Here is a 20,000-nt window from a genome sequence, read left to right on the forward strand (position 1 = left end):
GACACCACCAGGATCGAACTCCCATATGATGGTTTGTCCTCTTTCGATTAATGGGTTGCTAGTGGAGATCGACAGGAAGGAATAAGAGAGAAAATAATTTCTGAGATGAAGAGATGGACACGAGATTCATAGGGAAGGATCAGAGAATGGTATAAATGGTTCAAGATTTTTGGGAACATAAGAAAGAATAAGCTGAGCGGGCCTGATTTGATCTTTTTCTTCCACAGCAACTGCATCTTCCTCTTGTATGTCACAGATTTGATCTTCGAATTGGTTGAAGCTTTCCTAGATGTTGCTAGCAAAATCGTCAAGGGATTGTTGAAATACTTGGTGCATTTTGTTGTGACTTTCCCGCAAATCCTTCATATGTTGTTGAACAACATCGAAGCGTTGAAGATTGTCTTCGGTTAACTCTTTGATATTTAGCAAGGCTGAGATGATGTTTTCCATTCTCATTGATAAAGTCGATGCCAAGGAAAGACTGGCTCTGAATATCACTTGTAACACACCTAATAATAGGTGTTTGGCTAACTATAAAATATATGAGAAAATTACTCACTTCGAGGGGAGCACCTCCATTGAAAAAAAAAAGAAGAATATGATAAAAGAAGAAGAAATAACATTTGCATTAACTTTTCTGAATGTTCAACCCTAGAGCCCTTGGCTCTTACATAAAGAAAATGACCCTTTCATGGATCTAGGCTAACACAACTAAAGGCATATAAGAAAATAAAACTAAGGCCCAAGGCCCAATAGCTAATTGTAGTCCAAATAACAGATAGCATCAAAGTAAAAGAAGTTGTAAATGAATTTAAATTGGCCCAAGGCCCATGGACCATGTATTCGGTTCGTGGGCTTGTGACATGTAATTAGTTACTATCATGCTTTCCGCTTCTACCTTTGTGAGTTAATCTCTTTTGTAAGTATGATTTCAATAAAATCAAGTATGTTTATTAATTGTTTTTTATTTTATATATTATGGTTATGGCTGGTTCTACCACCTATTATCTTTATCTTCAATTTCCCATTATTGACTCACATTAATAATAATATCATTCTCAAGATTCAAAATAATTAGTTCTCACTAAATTTATCTCAAAATGACGTTTTTTATATCTAAAAAGAGAGGGTTTGATTGTCATTTTGAAAATCAATATTCCCACAATTTTAATGTGATTACCTAACATAATGAAATGTTGACCCAATAGAATCGTAGATCTTAATACACATCAAAGTAACATACACGTTATATTTGAATTCACAGCTTTCTCAAGACTGAAAATCAAATGCTATGAGAATAGGAAATATAGCATCCAGCCGACAATACCTTTCAAAATAATAATTACATGGTTCAGTTCAATACGTTCTAAGTATATCAATGTGTTTGTTAAACATCATTATTTCTATGATTAAGATGAATAATCTCAACTGACTTCTTTTAGTCTTCTCTAATCAAATGTTCACTTTTATTACCGACTATGACTTATAATTTATAAGAACGGGTGAGTGATATCTTTTGTATATTAGTCACATTAATATGCATAAATCACATACAATATAATCTGGAGACTAAATTAATGCAATTTAAAGAATTAATCTAATTTTAAGAATAATAAATACTTATTAAATAAAATATTATTACAAAATATAACTCAAATTGGAGTAATAATAATCTATAAATGCATTTCTACCTATGAGAATTCTACAAAGTCAAGGATTTTTATTACAAGCTTTCCTTCCAATAAGCATAACAATATACACAAAATATGTAATCTGAAAATTACATAGAGCTTATTTTATTCGCTGAATTTACATTGCTCCGAGGACTACTCTCTTCGTACACTTCCAATCAAAACAAACATAAACATTCCGCACCCCTATCATACAATAAAATGGAGCTCATACTTTCAGCATGAGTGTTATCACTTATTGTTATCACATATGCATGTTAACAATCTTACAACGCAGCGGCAAACAGCTCCACACAACTCGTAGGACATTTGACATCCTTCTTCACTACTACTTTGTGCCAATTATCCATTCCAAGTACCTCTCCACGCTTTCTAGCCCACAGAGGCCCTTTACAACAGGCATGGTAGCGGGAACCTCCAGATCAAATATTGTTGCATTTGTTGTAGACCCATCTTGGCCGCTCCAAAAGAGAAGCTGCTTTCTGGCTTCTTTAATGGCTGCTCTCGTAGCACAGTGAACAGATGCTGCTAGAAGTAATGGTGGCTCCCCTGAAGCTGCACAAAAAAATAGTTTTCGCTTTTTTAATCACTTCTAAATTTATCACTGCGTGTGGGGATGGTATAATGTCTATCGTACTTGATTATGAGTATCTTGTTATCGTTTTATATTTGGCAAATTTAAGTTTATTGGAACAAGGGTGTTCTTTGCATTTTCATGTTGGCCTTTTTAACATGCCATAGTTGCAGGCAAGAGGTCCTATTAAAGAAGGCAAGTCAAGTTACAAAAATAGTTTGAAGCGTCGTTGGGACTAGTAGGCTAGGAGTTTTGGTATTGATATGTAGTACCTGTCTTTGCATGGATGCGGAAGAGTTGCTGCTTCTCTTTAGATATGTGTGTATTAGTGGAGAGATAGGAACTTTGAGTACTGGTGTTCGCCTCAATGAGAAATTGTTTCTGCTTCTCTTTTAGTCTGTCCAGTGGTGGTCTCTCTCTCTCTCTCTCTCTCTCTCTCTCTCTCTCTCTCTCTCTCTCTATATATATATATATATATATCCAACCTTCTCCCCCCTTTTTTTGTCATGGTCTAGATGCTTGGCAAAATGCCAAGTGACTAGATTCATTTTGTTTCTACTGTTTTGCATGAGTAGTGTGCCACTTGTTTCTAAGGCATATGAATTTGCTTGTTGTGTGTCATGCCATCATGTTAACAAGTAGAATTAATATGAAAGAAGTGGGAGCATGCTTGATATTAGTAACAAATCACGATAATGTACGTGATCAGGCCAAAAGAAAGAGTAGCACACCAGCCACAGACAAGGAAATCAGAGCTCAATTTGGAAAGTCGGAGGGTATAAAACCAGAACCAAGTCATTAAAAATAATAAAGTGGGAAACAGTTTCAAAAGATGCCTTTGAAGTGACAGTACAATAATTTGAAATTATAAATTACAGAGAAAAAAACACTGCACATGCAATGATAAAAGAGAAGTATACCTGTGAAAGAAAATGGTGCAAAGTGCAAGTTTATTGAATCATAAACGATATATTTAAAAAAAGATGTACTTGCTGAGAAAAAAAAATCAATAAGCATGCAGAGAGAAGTAGACTTGGAAGAGGATTCCCCTAATCAGTCGGCCCACTCCAACTAACCAACCTGGCTCTGACACTGGTTTTAACCAATCAAAACCAACCTACAAGCCCTTCAAATGGCAGCTGTCCACCAATGGAGCTTGTTTCCCGAGTTGTTCAACATTTGGCTTCAAGACTAGCCACTTTATAACCCAACAAATCCACAAGACCTAAACCATTTCTTAGACAACCGTAGACCCAAACTTACTGGTTCCCCAAAGTCTACCTCACCAAAAATGGTTCCCCAAAGACATCTTCCCAATGCATTTTTCATATGCCAGTTCTGAAAGACAAAGTAAAAAGTTTGACCAACGTAGGTCACCTAAGGAATACGTCTGTCTACTTAACAAGTTGAAATGTTCAGAGCCAGCAGTTTCAACAATATAAAATCCCCGACTAAATAAGAACTGTATGCAGAAAATACTAGGAGGTAATTTTGATGCTTTATTTACACTTCACAACTAGACCAGGGGTAAGAATTTGCCAAGGAATGTCTACACCCAATTTATATTTTAATTAGAAATATCCCTACCCTAGCATGGACTTTAGAAGAAAATGACTGGATAAGACAAATATTAAACGTTATATCTTGAAACTACAGGAGAAGTTGACACGCAATGTTACTATAAAAATATGTTTTCAGTCGAGTTGTGGGTTGATCATGGAAGTATGGAAGCAGAAGAGAGAATGTTTTCAACAGTCACTTTGCTCCCTTAATAGAGAATTAAACAGGTCTTATCATTGTTAGTGTGTTTACTTTCTTTAACTGCTTCCTGTTACTCTGTGGTTAATGTAAATCCCCCTAGTTTTTCACTTCCTTTTTCGTCACAAATTTCTATTTGGGGCTAGTGCCTCAATTTCTCTTATGGCTTTGCTTAATCACGCTATAATTGAGTTGTAGATGTTTGGGTTTTGGGCAGAGGAGGGTATCTCTGTAGTTGGAATGGTTGAGAAGAGCTGGCATACCTGGTTGAGTAATAACAGCTGGATGTGATGATTCTTCTGCATACCAAGTTGCCACCACCTCAGGCACTTGCCATGAATATGGCCTGGAGATGCTGTCCTAAACAAAACCAATCTATCCAACTAAATTCCAGTCTGAGAGAAGTAAACCTTGCTGAACACTTCCAATACCTCACCATGCCGATTTCACAGCTTGATTAGAGCAGCTCGACTTTCTTTGCAGTTTTCGAGCCCCTTTCTTATTATTAGTAAGATTGGGTGCTTGAGCACTCCAACACAACATGGCTGATTTTCATCATTGTCTCTCATTGGGGAGAGTAAGTGTGGATATTGGCTGCTGTCTTCCATGACTCTTTAGTGTAGGGAGCAGTGCTTTTGTTGTGCAAACATGTGCAAATACTATGGAACTGCAGGGATGGAACACATTCGAGACAAGTGTGTAGGGCAGAGTTTTTTCATTCTTTCAATGGGCTTGGCTACAATTCAAGGAGCTCGATGTTGAACAGCAGACCACCATCTGTGGCGGAGCTGGTAGTTCCAAAAGCAATGGGGAAGAGAAGTCCATATGCTGAGGTCATGAAAGGGAGAAATCAGGGCTCAAAACTTGAGACTATGAACATGAAGAATTGGTTATCACGACATCATCAAGGCTGTTGGGGGAAAAGGCAGTTGAGTCAGGTGATGAACCATGGAGCGCGATACGATGCAATGAGAAACTCACCAGTTGTCACCTTTTGAGTAAGCTGCCAGACGACATCAGAAGAGATTTAAGACCCAAGCCACCAAGCGACAAATGGAGGGCAAAAGGTGGCGAATGGGAGAAATGAGAACCTTAGCATACAGGTCCCATCATTGGAAGTGATGTAGGGGTTGACAAGACGGATGATTAGACCAGATGGGAAAAGTATAATAAATGTGTAATGGCCTGAGACGTGCCATAATTACTTGCAATAAACGGCACCGAACCTCAGCATACTTCTCGTATTTAATGCGTTCAGGCGATGTGACCTACATTAAATGTTTCAACAACTGTGGCAGAAAGGGGAAACTTTCCCACCATATCATAAATACACTTTGATAAGGCAAAGACTTTCTCTCGACTCTGATAAGAGAAAGTTAAAGGAAATTGACTTAAGCCTCAGAGGCATCCCTACAGATCACCCAGTGTAATGTTCATTGCGTGCAAGTTGATTCCAAGACAGATCAGGTGGCCGTAGCAGAGGGAAAATGATCTCAATCAAGGTTGTCAGACATGGATTGAGATAAGGTGTATTAGAAGCCAGAACGATCTGAAATTGTCGAGGATTGAGATAAGGTGTATTAGAAGCCAGAACAATCTGAAATTGTCGAAAAATCTGCTGCAACAGCAGCACCTTCGGAAATTCAAAGTGCTCTACTCCATGTTACAAACCAAATGGAGAAATTGTAGAAACAGGTGGCAGATATGGAGGGACTCTTAGGCCCCGTTTGGATGTTGAGCTGAGTTGAGATAAGTTGAATTTTTTATAAATAGTAGTGAGTTGAGATAGTAAAATGAGTTTTGTGGGACCCACCTAAGATGAGTTTAGATGTATTTATGGAAAGTTGAAAAAGGTTGTGAGTCTCGCGTGTAAAAATGTATTGAGTTGAAAAAAGTTGTGGTTCCCATGTGTAAAGAGGTTTTGAGTTGAGTAATTTAGGAGTTGGGTCTTTAGATGTTAGACTCAGCTTAAAATTAGACATAACTGACTTGCTCTCAGTATGTTCCAACATCCAAACGGGGCTTTAATAATATTGGAGGAGGGCTTGGAGCACGTGGGAAAAGGGCATCTCGGAACTCTTAATAATATGGAAGGAAGACCTGGCCCCAAGTCTCAAGCGAGCTTTACTCCCATAAGGTTGGTTTAGGAAATGATCCAACCCACATTTAGGCTTGGTTTGGTTACTAAGTTGGTTTTCCAAATTCCCACACAAAATATAATAAATAATTCAACTTTTTCAAATTTCAAAACAAAAATAATATTAAAAAATTATACTCTAATAATATTTTATTTAACTTTCAACTTTATCTCATCTCATCTCATCTAATCTATGTAACCAACGAGACCTTAATGGCCTAGCTAATATTATAAAAAGAAGCAGCCCACTTTCCAGATGAGAATATGGGTAGAGGGTGAAAAGCTATTGGACACGAGCCATGTAACTCACCAAACTTTACTTTTGAGGTTTCTAATTTAGGAAAGTTAGGGTTTAAACTATAATCAATGTTTCTATTTCTAAGGAGTGAATTAGGTTTAGATAAAAAAAATTAGGCCCTTAAGCCTGTGTTCATTCCTTGAAGTTACTTATTGGGCATGTAGGATTGGACCTTCAGACTGGAGGATTAATTTTATGAATAACTCAAAATCTGGTGTTACGGTTGGTACAAAGCCCAGGCTTAACAGATTATGTTCACTTTTCAAAATAAAAGAGAGGAAAACTTTTGCAAAGAAAGAAAATTCTTGTAAGAGATTTTGAAAAAAGAAAATGAAGAAAAAGGAAATCTAGGCCGAAGTCTCCCCAAGGCACATCTTGTCGAGCCCTTACATCCTCCTTCTCATCTGCTTATGAATGGCACTGTCGCCTTGGTCACCCTTCTCTTTCCCTTATGAAGCATTAGGTTAGAATTCTAGGAAATGTGTCTCCCTTTCTTTGTGAAGTATGTCAAATTAGTAAACATCATCGTGTGTCTTTCGTCCCTCGAGTTGATAAACAAGCATTGAGTCCTTTTGAATTGGTTCACTCTGATATATGGGGACCAATCAACATTGAATCAAACAAGTTTCAATATTTTGTCATATTTCTTGATGACTACTCTCGTGTGACATGGGTGTTTCTGATGAAGGCAAAATCTGAACTTCTTTCCGTATTCAAATGTTTTGGAAAGAAATTAAAACTCAATTAACAAAAGGGTTCAAGTTTTGCATTTTGATAATGCCAAAGAATATCAATCTAGTGCCTTTGCTACTTACTTAAGTAATAAAAGAATTGTTCATCAAACTTCATGTTCTTATACACCCCAACAGAATAGGGTGACTGAACGCAAAAATCATCATCTGTTAGATGTAACCCGAACACTTTTACTAACATGCATGTTCCTATACGATTTTGGAGTGATGGTGTTCTTATTGCTTGTCACCTTATTAACTGTATGCCTTCATCAATTCTCGATGGTTCCTCTCCCTTCGCCATCTTGTTTCCTTTATCTCCACCATTTTCCCTTCCTCCAAAAATCTTTAGGTGTGTTTGCTATGTTCATAACCTTGGCCCAGGTTTTGATAAGTTTGATCCACGTTCTACCAAGTGTTTTTTTTGTTGGTTATTTTCACTTAAAAAGGATATCGTTGTTATGTTCTTAGACTCTACTTTACAAGTGTTGATGTTACCTAAAGAAGTCCATACCCTATTTCTCGGATAAAACTTCGAGTGTTGAGTGTGATCCTCTACCATTACCTACTCTTACACTTTCTCCTTCACACTCACCCAACCTTACCCAACCCTCCTCCAGTTCCTTTACAGGTTTACTCGCGTCGTTTATGGCCACTGACTTCCATGCCTTCACCAACCATGTCTCCATCTTTAGATCCTGAGTTACCCAGTACTTTAGACTCTCCACCAATTGCTATCCGCAAAGGTACTCGATCTTGTGTCAGTTAACATCCAATTAGTCAATTTGTCTCGTATGATGTCTTATCTCCTTCATTCTCATGTTTTACTTCTCAACTTTCAAAACTTTCTGTTCCTAAGACAGTTCAGGATGCTTTATCTTATCCGAAATGAAGGAAAGCTATGAAAAATGAAATGGATTCCCTTCACCATAATGGGACATGGGATCTTGTTCCACTACCACCTGGTAAGCAACTTGTTGGCTGTAAATGGGTATATACAATCAAATTTGATCATGATGGGTCGGTGGAACGTTTGAAAGCCCGCTTGATTGCTAAGGTTTACACTCAAACATATGGTGTTGATTACGAGGAGACTTTCTCCCCAGTTGCCAAAATCTCTTATGTTCGAGTGTTGATCTCTCTTGCTGCTAATTAGACTGGCCCTTATTTCAACTGGATGTTAAGAATGCATTTATGCATGGCAACTTGCATAAAGAAGTTTATATGGAGCAACCACCTGGGTTTGTTGCTCAAGAGGAGTATCAAGATACTGTATGCAAGTTAAAAAATGCATTATATGGTTTGAAACAATCTCCTCGAGCGTGGTTTGGGAAGTATTCTGATATTGTATTGGCATTGGTCTTCATAGATGCCAAACAGATCATTTGGTATTTCACCTACATAATGATGCAGGTCACATTTTGTTGGTTGTATGTGGACGACATTGTAATTACTGGGAGTGACTCTGCTGGAATTGCGAGGCTGAAACAGTTTACATGATCAATTTCAGGCAAAAGACTTGGGCAAGCTTAGATATTTCCTTGGAATTAAAGTCGGTAGATCTAAAAAGGATATCAACCTTGAAAGAAAAAGAGGAGTTGTTTGCAGATCCTGGTAGGTATCAAAGACTTGTTGGGAAATTGAATTCTCTCTATCACTAGACCGGACATCTCTTATGCAGTGAGTATACTGAGTCAATTTTTACAAACGCTTAAGGTCTCACATTGGGATGTTGTAATTCATATTCTTCGTTATGTTAAGCGAGCCCCTAGCCTTAGATTACTGTATCGACCAAATGGACATCTTAGGGTTGAAGCTTTTTTAGATGCTGATGGGTAGGATCCCATTTAGATAGAAGATCTACTGCTGGATATTGTACCTTTGTGGGAGGTAACTTAGTTATATGGAAGAGTAAAAAACAAGTAGTAGTAGTTTGGTCTAGTGCAGAAGCTGAATACAGGGTAATGGCTCACACTACTAGTGAGCTGACATAGTTGCAACACTTCCTTCAAGAGATTGGGTTTCCAGCTCCTGTCCCTCTCCAATTATATTGTGATAATCAAGCCGCAGTGCATACTGCCTCTAATCCTGTGTTCCATGACAGGACTAAACACAATGAGATTGATTGTCACTTCATTCGAGATAAGATACTAAGTGGTGACATTTCTACACCTTTTGTGAAGTCTGCCGATCAACTCGCATATATGTTTACTAAGTCCTTGTGTTGGAGTCGGTTAAAACTTATTTGTTTCAAGTTGGGTTTATATGATATATATATATATGCCCCAGCTTGAGGGGGAGTGTTAGAGGACATTGTTGTAATAACTGTAACTTGTGAGGGTATAATCGTCAACTGCATATAGTATATATATGCTATTGTACATCAATGAATGGAGTGAGTGAAGTATTTTCCCTCCATAAGTTTCTACAGTATGTGATTAAAAAATTTTAAGAAACATACCTTTTGAAGAGAGAACACGTTTTTGGTGACGTCCACTGTTCAGTACTTCAACGTTGAACTTTTTGGGTATTGTGTCAAGTGTAGGAATCTTATATGTCCATGTGCCTTCTGCAACCACTAATCCATTTGAATCTGTCAAGTATTCCTCAAGCATGAAAAACCCAAGCCCTTGGACGAAAGCTCCTTCAATCTGTAGGAAGCAACTTTAGTGTCCTTTATTATTGCAAGTCTTTCTATGTATGTGGAGAATTCCCTAGCACCTCTTTACATGCATGTGACACACAATAATTGGTGCTGAAGTGACAGTTTTAAAGGATTATTAATGGATTATTAACACAATGACTAAAATAATCAAAACTGAATGCACAGGGAGTAAAAAGTTTGAAACTAGAGCATAGGGACTAATTTTTCCAAAAGGCAAACCATAGGGACTATCTTAGTATTCAACCCTTTGAAATACGATTTTCACTTACTAGGAATGTCTGACGACTTAAGATGAAAACACAAACATATAGTTTTTGGAAGCACATGCGATCAAAGCAAAGCTAACCTGTCCTAAATCCACAGCAGGGTTAAGACTCTGTCCGCAATCATAGATAATATCTGTTTGCAAAACTGTAGTTCCTCCTGTCAAAAGATTTACCTCCACCTGGTACAGCATAGTTTGTGTTATTGTTTCAACTGACATAAGTATTCTCACTGTAGTAAGTCACTTTCTTCAATACAGTACACCAGAACTGCACCAGTGTGCCTCATGCAACTTTACTCAAAGAAGGGCAAAACAAGCACAGACCAAAGTAATAAGGTGTCAAGATAAACTTGCCTCGCTTACTGCAGCACCATAGTTCAGGTATTTCATCGAATTAAGGTCAGGAACAAATAATGAACTTGCTGATAAATTTACAGATTGTAAGTGTGCCTACATTTATACAGAGCTGAGTCAGATCTTAAAGTTGAAATATATCAAAGCCACAACATTTGAGGGAGAAAAAAAAAAAAAAAGAATGGGAGGTAAGCAATATCCTGTCTCCTAGGAGTTTTTATAAGCCACTCGTCTTACAGCATGCACCTGCTTACATATTATTTATGCCTTGCATTTGTTTGAAATTTGCTCACATGCTAAATGTTTTTGATAAGTAAAATAATCTTTATTAAAAAATAGCACGAGAGATGTAAGCCCAGTACACAGGAAATATCCAAGAGAGACACTATCTAAAAGAGGAAAAAGATACAAGAAAATCATGCAAATTTAGTCTACTAAAGTCTAGAAACATTCCACGTGAGAAGGTTATTGATAAAAAGATTTTTGAGCACCTACAAAGTTTGTTTGCTGTCCTCGAAGATTTTGCTATTAATTTCCTTCCAAATACACAAAATGAGGCAAGTAGGAACCATCTTCCAATTACACAAAATGGTCAATGTACTCTTACACAAGCAACACTGATCAATTATGGCAATTTCTCTCTAGTAAATTATCCGTAGCGGGAATCTTCCCTAGAGAGATTATCCAAGCATAGAATGCAGCTTTTAAGGGATCCTTTGTGTGATGTCCCCAATCCCCCGCTTGGGATTTGGCCGAGATCGAACCATCGGGACATGCAACACTGAGTTACATACACCCATTCATGATAGTTAACATGCAATGCACCTAGCATGTTCAAATTTAACTAAGTTAATTATTGGTACCAGAATAAACTAGTGATCCCAAATTAAAACATAACTTCCAAAATACAGCATATTTATCGTGGTTCATGCTCAAACCCATAATCCGAAACTTAATCTGTTGCAGTGGAGTATCATCCTCCTTACATTACAGTCATAACATCAAAAAGGATTCTCAAGTTTCATCATTAAAAGTAAAACAATTTCCAAAAACAGCAAAAGTAATTCCATTCTTCCATCATATTCGGGTTCCCCATCAGTCAACCCCGTCCAAACTAGTTTGCTCTTCCTCATCCTCTCCAATCACCTTTTGCCCTATCACAACTTCTACCATTCCTAGGTGGGAATGGTAGTGGAACTACCACAGTGAGATTTATTGAAATCTCAGTAAGTTATGCCACAAACATATACAAAGATAACATAAGCATGACAAATAGTATTTATGAAATGTATGCATGAACATAAACTTGCATTCCATGGAACTGTATTTTTCTCTCCTCTAGATTCCTTTTTAGAAATCTAGCGAATGTCATAACAACGTGACGTGCAAAAACATCCTGTATCCTTTCTAATCCTTACATGTGGTACCTCTCAGCTCCCTATAAAACCATGTGCACCTACTAGTTATCTTCACCACACGATGGGTAATGCCTGGCTTTGGCTTCATCTAACAAATACCTGGCTTCATGAAACATCCTTCACCATGACTATTCTAGCACCTCCACCAACTAGAAGGCTCTTACCCTCGCTCTGGGACCAGTACTATCCCATCGAAGGTCGTTGATAGTCTTCATCAACCCAAGGGATTCCACTCCAATTTTACTCACTCTAGAGTAGACAGGGGAGTTTCACTAGGATAATCCCTCATCCTAGCATTAGGGTTGTGACAAAAATAGTTTTTCAATGCATGACATGCACTTCTTTGCATGGATATATGATAACGACATTTAATCATGGCATAGCACATGAATAACTTGTAACAAGTAAAAAATGTACAATAATCATGAAGCATTTAGAAATAATCAAATTTATCTTAACCTAGTATAAGTTAGAACCTAACTTACAAACTCCTTGTTCTATATTTGGCATTGCCGTGCTGCAAATGAGTGATACTTAATGTTAGAAATTCTTCAAATAACACATAAAGAAACACAAAGATTCTGAACTTCCAGAACTTCACAAAATTTCACTTCAACCCCTTAACTTTTGGAAATTACATATTGACCCCTAAACTTTCAATATTTGCAATCCGGCCCCTAAACTTATGAAACTTTGCAAACAGCATATAACTTTAATGCTAAATCCATTTCTGACCTCAAAACATAATTTTTCATTGAACAACCCAAAAATGTCACTGAACCTGAAGCTTTGATGATACACATTACACTAATTACAATTAAAACCTAAACTCACATTGTAGGCACTGAAACGAAAGTATCCTTCAATTTTAGCCTACAGCATAGATTAAAATCATGTTTACTTACTTAATTCATGTCACATAAGACCAGATTAGCAATTAAATGAAAACTAATACATCCATGACTTTCAAACATCAAACTGTGACCTATTAGTATATTTCTAACTCTTTTGAACACTTTGTGCTTAGTCACCAAAGTAACCTAAGTTTCGAAACAAATTGTGGAAATCCCGATAAATATGGAAATATCATTCTGATTTCATGGTATCAGAGCTAGTGTTTTTTTCCTAAACCTAGCTATCAATGACGGAAACTACCGTCAACAGCAAGGGATCGATGACCTCTGAAACTCCCGATAGTGAATCAGAAGCTATTTCCACCATGGGTTCAACTGGACTTGATAACTCATCCTTTCAACTCATGGTGGAGAAGCTAAATGGGAAGAATTTTCGTGAATGAGCCCAATCGATTAAGCTCATAATCGACGGTAAAGGCAAACTGGGATACCTTACCGGCGAGACAAAAAAGCCAGCCTCAACTGACGCTTCCTCCCTCAAAAAATGGAAGTCAGAAAATTCAATGGTGACTGCTTGGCTTGCCTACCATCGGCAAGACCTATCTATTCTTGTCATCAGCAAAAGATGTGTGGGAAGCTGTTCTTGAAACATATTCTGATGTTGAAAACTCCTCTCACATATTTGAGATTAAGAATTTGCTATGGCAAATGAAGCAAGGGGAGAGGGAGGTCAGGGATTATTACATGGAGATGACAACCCTTTGGCAAGAACTCGATCTGAGTTTTGAAGAATGGGAGTGCACTGGTGATAGTGTGCGATACAAGAAGCGACTCGAAAATGAAAGAGTTTTTGAATTTCTTGCAGGTCTTAATCGAGACCTGGATGATGTTCGCGGAAGAATTCTTGGCCAACGTCCCCTACCTTCAACACGCGAAGTCTTCTCAGAGGTGAGGCGAGAAGAAAATAGGCGTAAGGTAATGCTGAAAGAGATTGTCTCTGCTGGACATACTGGACCTGAAATGTCTGCCTTGGTGTCTCGGGGCACTCTTGCTGGATCAGGTTCAAGACAACAGAAGGGACGTCCTTGGTGTGAGCATTGCCGAAAACCTGGACAAAAAAAGACAATTGTTGGGAGATACACGGGAAACCATCTGATTGGAAACCAAGGCAGAACAACCGAAACCGTGGTTACCAAGTTGCTGTTGATCATCAAATTGAGCAACCTCAAGGAGAAAAGAGCCAAAATCCCACTCCAAGCAGTGCATTTAACGCTGAACAGTTGGAGCAACTTTATAAAATGATTTCTACCCTTCATGCTTCGGGTCAGTCCTCCACAAGTGTCTCGTCTGGTTCTTTAGCACACAGAGGTAATTTTTTGAAAGCCTTAAATACCACCTCTCGGCACAAAACTCCGTGGATTATTGATTCGGGTGCCTTTGATCATATGATTGATTCTTATCATCTTTTCTTCTCATACTCACCTTGTGCTGGAAATCTGAAAGTTAAAATTGCAGATGGCTCACTCTCATCTGTTGAGGCAAAGGGAGTATCCAAATTTCTGACTCTATTAACACTAGAATCTGTTCTTCATGTCCCTAAGTTATCATGCAATTTGTTATCCATTAGCCAGTTGACAAAAAATTCCAATTGCTCAGCTAAATTTCTTCCCTCTCATTGTGTCTTTCAGGACCTATCATCGGGGAAGATGATTGGCAGTGCTAAGGAGTGTGAGGGGCTCTACTACTTTGAGGAGGCTAATGTGAGCGAGCAAAGTCAAATTGCTATTTGTGATTCTGCATCTATTCCTAAGTATAGTGAACTTTTGTTATGGCATTCTAGAATGGGTCATCCCAATTTTCAGTATTTGAGACTTTTATTTCCTTCCATTTGTTCGAATAAAACGTCTCTTGTTTTCAACGTGAAATTTGTGAACTTGCTAAACATCAGCGTACTTCTTTCCCAAAATCCAAATACAAACCATCCAAACCTTTCACTATGATTCACAGCGATTTATGGGGACCTTCTCGTACTCTTAATCGTTCCCACACAAGATGGTTTGTTACTTTTATTGATGATCATACTCGTATTTGTTGGGTTTACTATTGAAAGACAAAACTGAAGTTCGTTCTGTGTTTATCAATTTTATTCCATGATTCAAACATAGTTCCAAACAAAAATTCAAATTATTCGTACTGATAATGGCACAAAATATTTCAATAGTATGTTGGGAAATTATCTTCAACAGCATGGGATAATTCATCAAAGTTCATGTGTCGACACCCCCCAACAAAATAGGGTTGCCGAACGAAAAAATAGACATTCTTGAAGTTGCTCATGCATTGATGTTCACTACAAACATGCCAAAAATATTCTAGGGAGATGCCATCTTAACAGCTATATCTCATTAATAGAATGCCTAGCCGTGTCCTTTCTTTTACAACACCTCTAAAAAAATTCAAGGAATTTTTTCCTAACTCTCGGCTTAGCTCAAGTCTATCTCTCAAAGTGTTTGGCTGTACAGCCTTTGTCCATGTTCACGATCACCATCAGAATAAACTGGACCCTAGAGCTCTTAAGTGTGTTTTTATTGGCTACAAATGCTATGATCCAGCTACACAAAAAATGTTTGTTAGCCTTGATGTTACTTTCTTTAAGACCACTCCTTACTTCCAAAAGCCCTCTCTTCAGGGGAAGAATTTGAGTGAAGCTCAGCCTTGGGATTTTCTGGACTTCGTTGTCCTTATTGCTGAATCTGTCCCAACCATTTTTGCAGAATCTGTCCCTATTGTTGAATCTGTCCCAACCATTTCTAAGCTGCCTGTTACAGAAGAAAACTTAAACTCAGGGGGAGATGCAGAAAAACAAAATGACAAGGAAATACTTGTTTATTCAAGGAAGCCAAAATTAAGGTACAAGGAGAATCTCACACCTGAGGCACCAAGAGAGTTGGAACCAATGATAGATCCAATCAACCATGAGTCTCTTTCCAATCCCAAGTAGGTAATAGCTCAAAATTGTCATGAGTCCTCCTCTAATAAATCTGAGCCTACTGATATTGAGTTACCTATTGCTCTCAGGAAACAAACTCAATCATGTACTCTCTATCCTATTTCAAAATTCATGTCTTACAATACTTTGTCTACAGGATGTCGAGCCTTTACTTCTAACCTTGATAGTATAAAAATTCCAAAGAATATTCAGGAAGCCTTGGAGATTCCAAAATGGAGAGAGGCAGTTATGGAAGAAATGCAGGCCTTGGAAAAAAATGAAACTTGGGAGGTGATGAATTTGCCAAGAGGGAAGAAACCAGTGGGCTGCAAATGGGTTTTCACTGTGAAATATAAAGCTGATGGGACAGTAGAACGGTACAAAGCCCTTCTTGTTGCAAAGGACTTTACACAAACCTATGGCATTGACTACATCAAGACGTTTGCACCTGTGGCAAAGTTAAATACAATTCAGGTACTCTTGTCTTTGGCAGCCAACTTGGATTGGCCACTTCAACAACTTGACATTAAGAATGCATTTTTGAATGGAGAATTAGAAGAAGTTTTCATGATAGTGTACCACCAGGTTTTTGTAAGAAGGATGAAGAAAACAGAGTATGTAAACTCAAGAAATCCTTGTATGGACTCAAACAGTCTCCAAGAGCATGGCTTGATAGATTTGCAAAGGTGATAAAGGGTCAAGGATATCGGCAAGGACAATCAGACCACACTATATTTTTCCAGTAGTCCAAAGATGGAAAGAAAACAATTCTAATTATATATGTTGATGATATAATCCTAACTAGAGATAATCTAGTGGAGATGGAGAGGTTGAAGAAAGTATTATCCACTGAGTTTGAAGTAAAGACCTGGGACAAATGAGGTACTTCTTGGGAATGGAAGTTACCAGATCAAAGAAGGGAATTAGTGTTTCGCAGCACAAGTATGTTCTTGATCTCCTAACCGAAACTGGCATGCTTGGTTGTAAACCAAGTGACACTCCCATCGAAGCAGGAAAAAGAGTAGGAGACTTTGGAAGACCTATTGAAAAAGAGAGATATCAAAGATTAGTTAGCAAACTAATCTATCTATCACATACCAAACCTGACATTGCATTCGCATTAAGTGTGGTGAGCCAACACATGCATTCACCAAAGGAAACACACTTGGAAGCTGTGCACAAGATCCTCAGATATCTCAAGGGTTCTCCGGGCAAAGGACTATTCTTCAAAAAATGTGAAAGCAAGGAAATAGAAGTCTTCACAGATGCTGATTGGGCAGGTTCAGCACAGGATAGAAGGTCCACCACAGGGTACTGCACCTTTGTATGGGGAAATTTGGTAACTTGGAGAAGCAAAAAACAGAATGTAGTGGCCAGAAGTAGTGCTGAAGCTGAGTTTAGAGCAGTTGCACAAGGGATGTGTGAAGGACTGTGGTTACAGAAACTCTTGGAAGAACTACATATCATAGTGAAATTCCTTATCAAGCTCTACTGTGATAACAAAGCAGCCATAAACATCTCTCTCAATCCAGTTTAGCATGACAATACCAAGCATGTAGAAGTGGATAGACATTTTATCAAGGAAAAGGTTGAAGAAGGAACCATATGTATGACTTAGGTTCCTACAAAAGAGCAAACAGCAAACATCTTCACCAAAGGGCTATCTAGACAAAGTTTTGATGATTTCCTCTGCAAGTTGGATATGATCAACATTTATGATCCAACTTAAGGGAGAGTGTGGAAATCCTGATAAATATGGAAATATCATTCTGATTTCACAAATTCATGCTTAAGATCAGATCTTGAAGATATGAAGCCCAAATAATCAAGTAAACCGAAATAGCCATGAGAGAAAACTTAAATCACAAACTAGAGATCCAACCGAGACTTTCATTTATTAAAAAAAATGAAAAAAAAAAAAAAAGACCTTGCACACTTAGCTTACAATCTCTTATATTTTGATGATTTCCTAAACATCCGAACCATACACTTCATTTACAAACTTAATCTAAGTCCTTAAACATCATATATGTTGGAACATCGAAAAGATATTCGGCAGTAATTACCAAGATTGTATAGCTGTAAATTAGGCAGTAAGTAGTCAATGATTATAAATTAGGAATGTATCTTTATTAGGTAAACTAAGTTATTCTTTCCTAGTTTAGATTTCTTGTAATTCCTATAAGTAGAAACCCGTGTATGTTAGAAATAATTCAATTTAATTAGGAAATTATTCCCAAACTATTCTCTCCGTTTTTATGGTATCAAAGTAAGCTATTGCTTGTTGACTCCTTTCCTATTTTCTATCTCGGCTGTCGCACCATGTCTGATGTTTCAATTGAGTCCGTTGCAGTCCCACCATCCTCCTCTATTGCAAACCCGTCAAAAGGTAATGGAACCAACTCCGAGTCTCACTCTGTTCAAATTACCACTATCCACTTGAATGGTGATAATTTTTTGCAATGGTCTCAATCGGTTTGAATGTACATTCGAAGGCGTGGGAAGATGGGCTATTTGACTGGTGAAAAAACAGCCCCTGCAGAAGATGACCGGCCTATGTGACTTAGGATGCTGAAAATTCCATGGTCATTACATGGTTTGTGAATTCCATGGAAGAAGATATTAGCTCTAACTATATGCGCTATCCAACGGCACAAGAGCTTTGGGAGAATGTGAACCAGATGTATTCTGATTTGGGTAATCAATATCAAATTTTTTAGTTGACTCTCAAACTTGGTGAGATGCGTCAAGGAGAGGATAGTGTCACTAAGTATTTCAACTCTCTAAAACGGGTGTGGCAAGCTCTCGATTTATTCAATACCTATGAACGGAAATCTGTGGAAGATAGCCATCATCACAAGAAAATTGTGGAGGACAATCGAATTTTTAAATTTCTTGTTGGCCTCAACATTGAATTTGATGAAGTAAGGAGGAGAATTATTGGAAGACAGCCCCTTCCCTCAATTGGTGATGTCTTTTCGGAGGTAAGGAGAGAGGAGAGTCGAAGGAATGTGATGCTAGGCAAGAAAGGACCCGATGTTGCTGTTGAAAGCTCTGCCTTAGTGGCTGCTGATGCAAATTCCAGTAAAGCCATCACTTACCAGCGCAGGAATGATGACAAACCACAGGCTTGGTGTGATTATTGCAACAAACCGTGCCACACCCGGGAGACTTGCTGGAAAATTCATGGCAAACCAGCAAATTGGAAAAGCAGCAAGCCTGGTGACAGATCTGGCCGAGCTTTCCCTACTGCCAATGAAGCCGAGGTCAGCCTCTTTACCAAATAGTAGATGGAGCATCTTCTTACACTACTAAAATCCAATTCATCATCTGGTATTCCTAGTGTTTCTTTGGCTCAGACAGGTAATGAACCTAATGCTCTATCGTGTTGTCTAATGCTCAGACAGGTAATCAGCCTCTTTACAAGAAAAGGTATTTCTCATCAATCTTCATGTCGTGATACCCCCCAACAAAATGGAATAGCCGAAAGAAAAAATAAACATTTGCTTGAAGTAGCCAGTGCTATAATGTTTTATATGAATATTCCAAAATATCTATGGGGAGATGCTATTTTGATTGCATCCTATTTGATCAACCGGATGTCTACACGAGTTCTACAAAAAAGGAATTTCTAGAATCTAGAATTAATTCAGAATTACCTTTAAAAAATTTTGGTTGCATAGTTTTTGTTCACATACCAAATAAATCTTGGTCTAAATTAGATCCGAGAGCTGAAAAATGTGTCTTTTTAGGATATGCTCCTAACCAAAAAGGGTATAAATGTTTTAACCCTCAAACAAAAAAATTTCATATTACTATGGATGTCTCTTTTTTGGAAAATACTCCTTTCTTTACCAAAAATTTTCTTCAAGGAAAGAAAATAGGTGAAGAATATAATTTTTGGGAAAACTCGCTCCTTTACCAAATACAATCGTTGACTTTCCTTCTCAAGACACCGAAACATTTCCCATAGAATCCTCTCCACAAATCACTAAGTTTTTTCCTAAAAAAGAAAATAGCATTCAAGATGCTGATATTGGCAGAATCGGTTTTTTTTACCAACAGAGAAGGAAATACTACAAAAGGATAAATTTAATCCGAATTTTGAGCTTCTGGTTTATACTAGAAAGAGGATCCCTGAAAGAAATAAAGACCTTCCTATCATCCCAGTGCAGAATCAATCAGAATCCCTGAGCAATGGCTCTTTGAATTTTTCACGGAACTCTTCTCCTATTCCTGTTCTATCTAATTATATTTTATCTGCTG

The 20,000-nt window shown here is 37.8% G+C and overlaps 3 protein-coding genes across 5 annotated transcripts in view; 1 reads left to right on the forward strand and 2 right to left on the reverse strand.

Moving 5' to 3' along the window:
* Window positions 1–1,663: 1,663 nt before the first annotated feature.
* Window positions 1,664–20,000, reverse strand: part of LOC109009351 (indole-3-acetaldehyde oxidase-like) — a 37,246-nt gene continuing 18,909 nt past the window's right edge. For 2 of the 3 annotated variants that reach the window (XM_035694492.1, XM_035694494.1), the window contains exons 7-10: window positions 10,474–10,569; window positions 10,201–10,299; window positions 9,651–9,840; window positions 1,664–2,246 (exon numbers count right to left, since the gene is read on the reverse strand). In XM_035694492.1, coding sequence (XP_035550385.1) covers window positions 2,020–2,246; window positions 9,651–9,840; window positions 10,201–10,299; window positions 10,474–10,569 — 612 coding nt within the window. In that variant the 3' untranslated portion in view covers window positions 1,664–2,019. Of the gene's footprint in view, window positions 2,247–9,650; window positions 9,841–10,200; window positions 10,300–10,473; window positions 10,570–15,456; window positions 15,565–20,000 lie in introns of those variants that run through there. The other variant, XM_035694493.1, reaches the window with a different exon arrangement.
* On the reverse strand, window positions 13,397–15,488 carry LOC118349557. Its single transcript, XM_035694496.1, has 3 exons — window positions 15,414–15,488; window positions 13,939–14,241; window positions 13,397–13,853 (listed from the first exon to the last, which is right to left on the reverse strand). Exons 2-3 carry the CDS (start codon window positions 14,059–14,061, stop codon window positions 13,614–13,616), a joined length of 363 nt encoding a protein of 120 aa, XP_035550389.1. The 5' UTR covers window positions 14,062–14,241; window positions 15,414–15,488; the 3' UTR covers window positions 13,397–13,613.
* On the forward strand, window positions 16,539–17,341 carry LOC109014734 (secreted RxLR effector protein 161-like). The gene has a single exon (XM_018997239.2). It carries the CDS (start codon window positions 16,612–16,614, stop codon window positions 17,269–17,271), a length of 660 nt encoding a protein of 219 aa, XP_018852784.1. The 5' UTR covers window positions 16,539–16,611; the 3' UTR covers window positions 17,272–17,341.

The sequence above is a fragment of the Juglans regia genome, chromosome 10, assembly GCF_001411555.2.
Source record: "Juglans regia cultivar Chandler chromosome 10, Walnut 2.0, whole genome shotgun sequence".
NCBI lineage: Eukaryota > Viridiplantae > Streptophyta > Magnoliopsida > Fagales > Juglandaceae > Juglans > Juglans regia.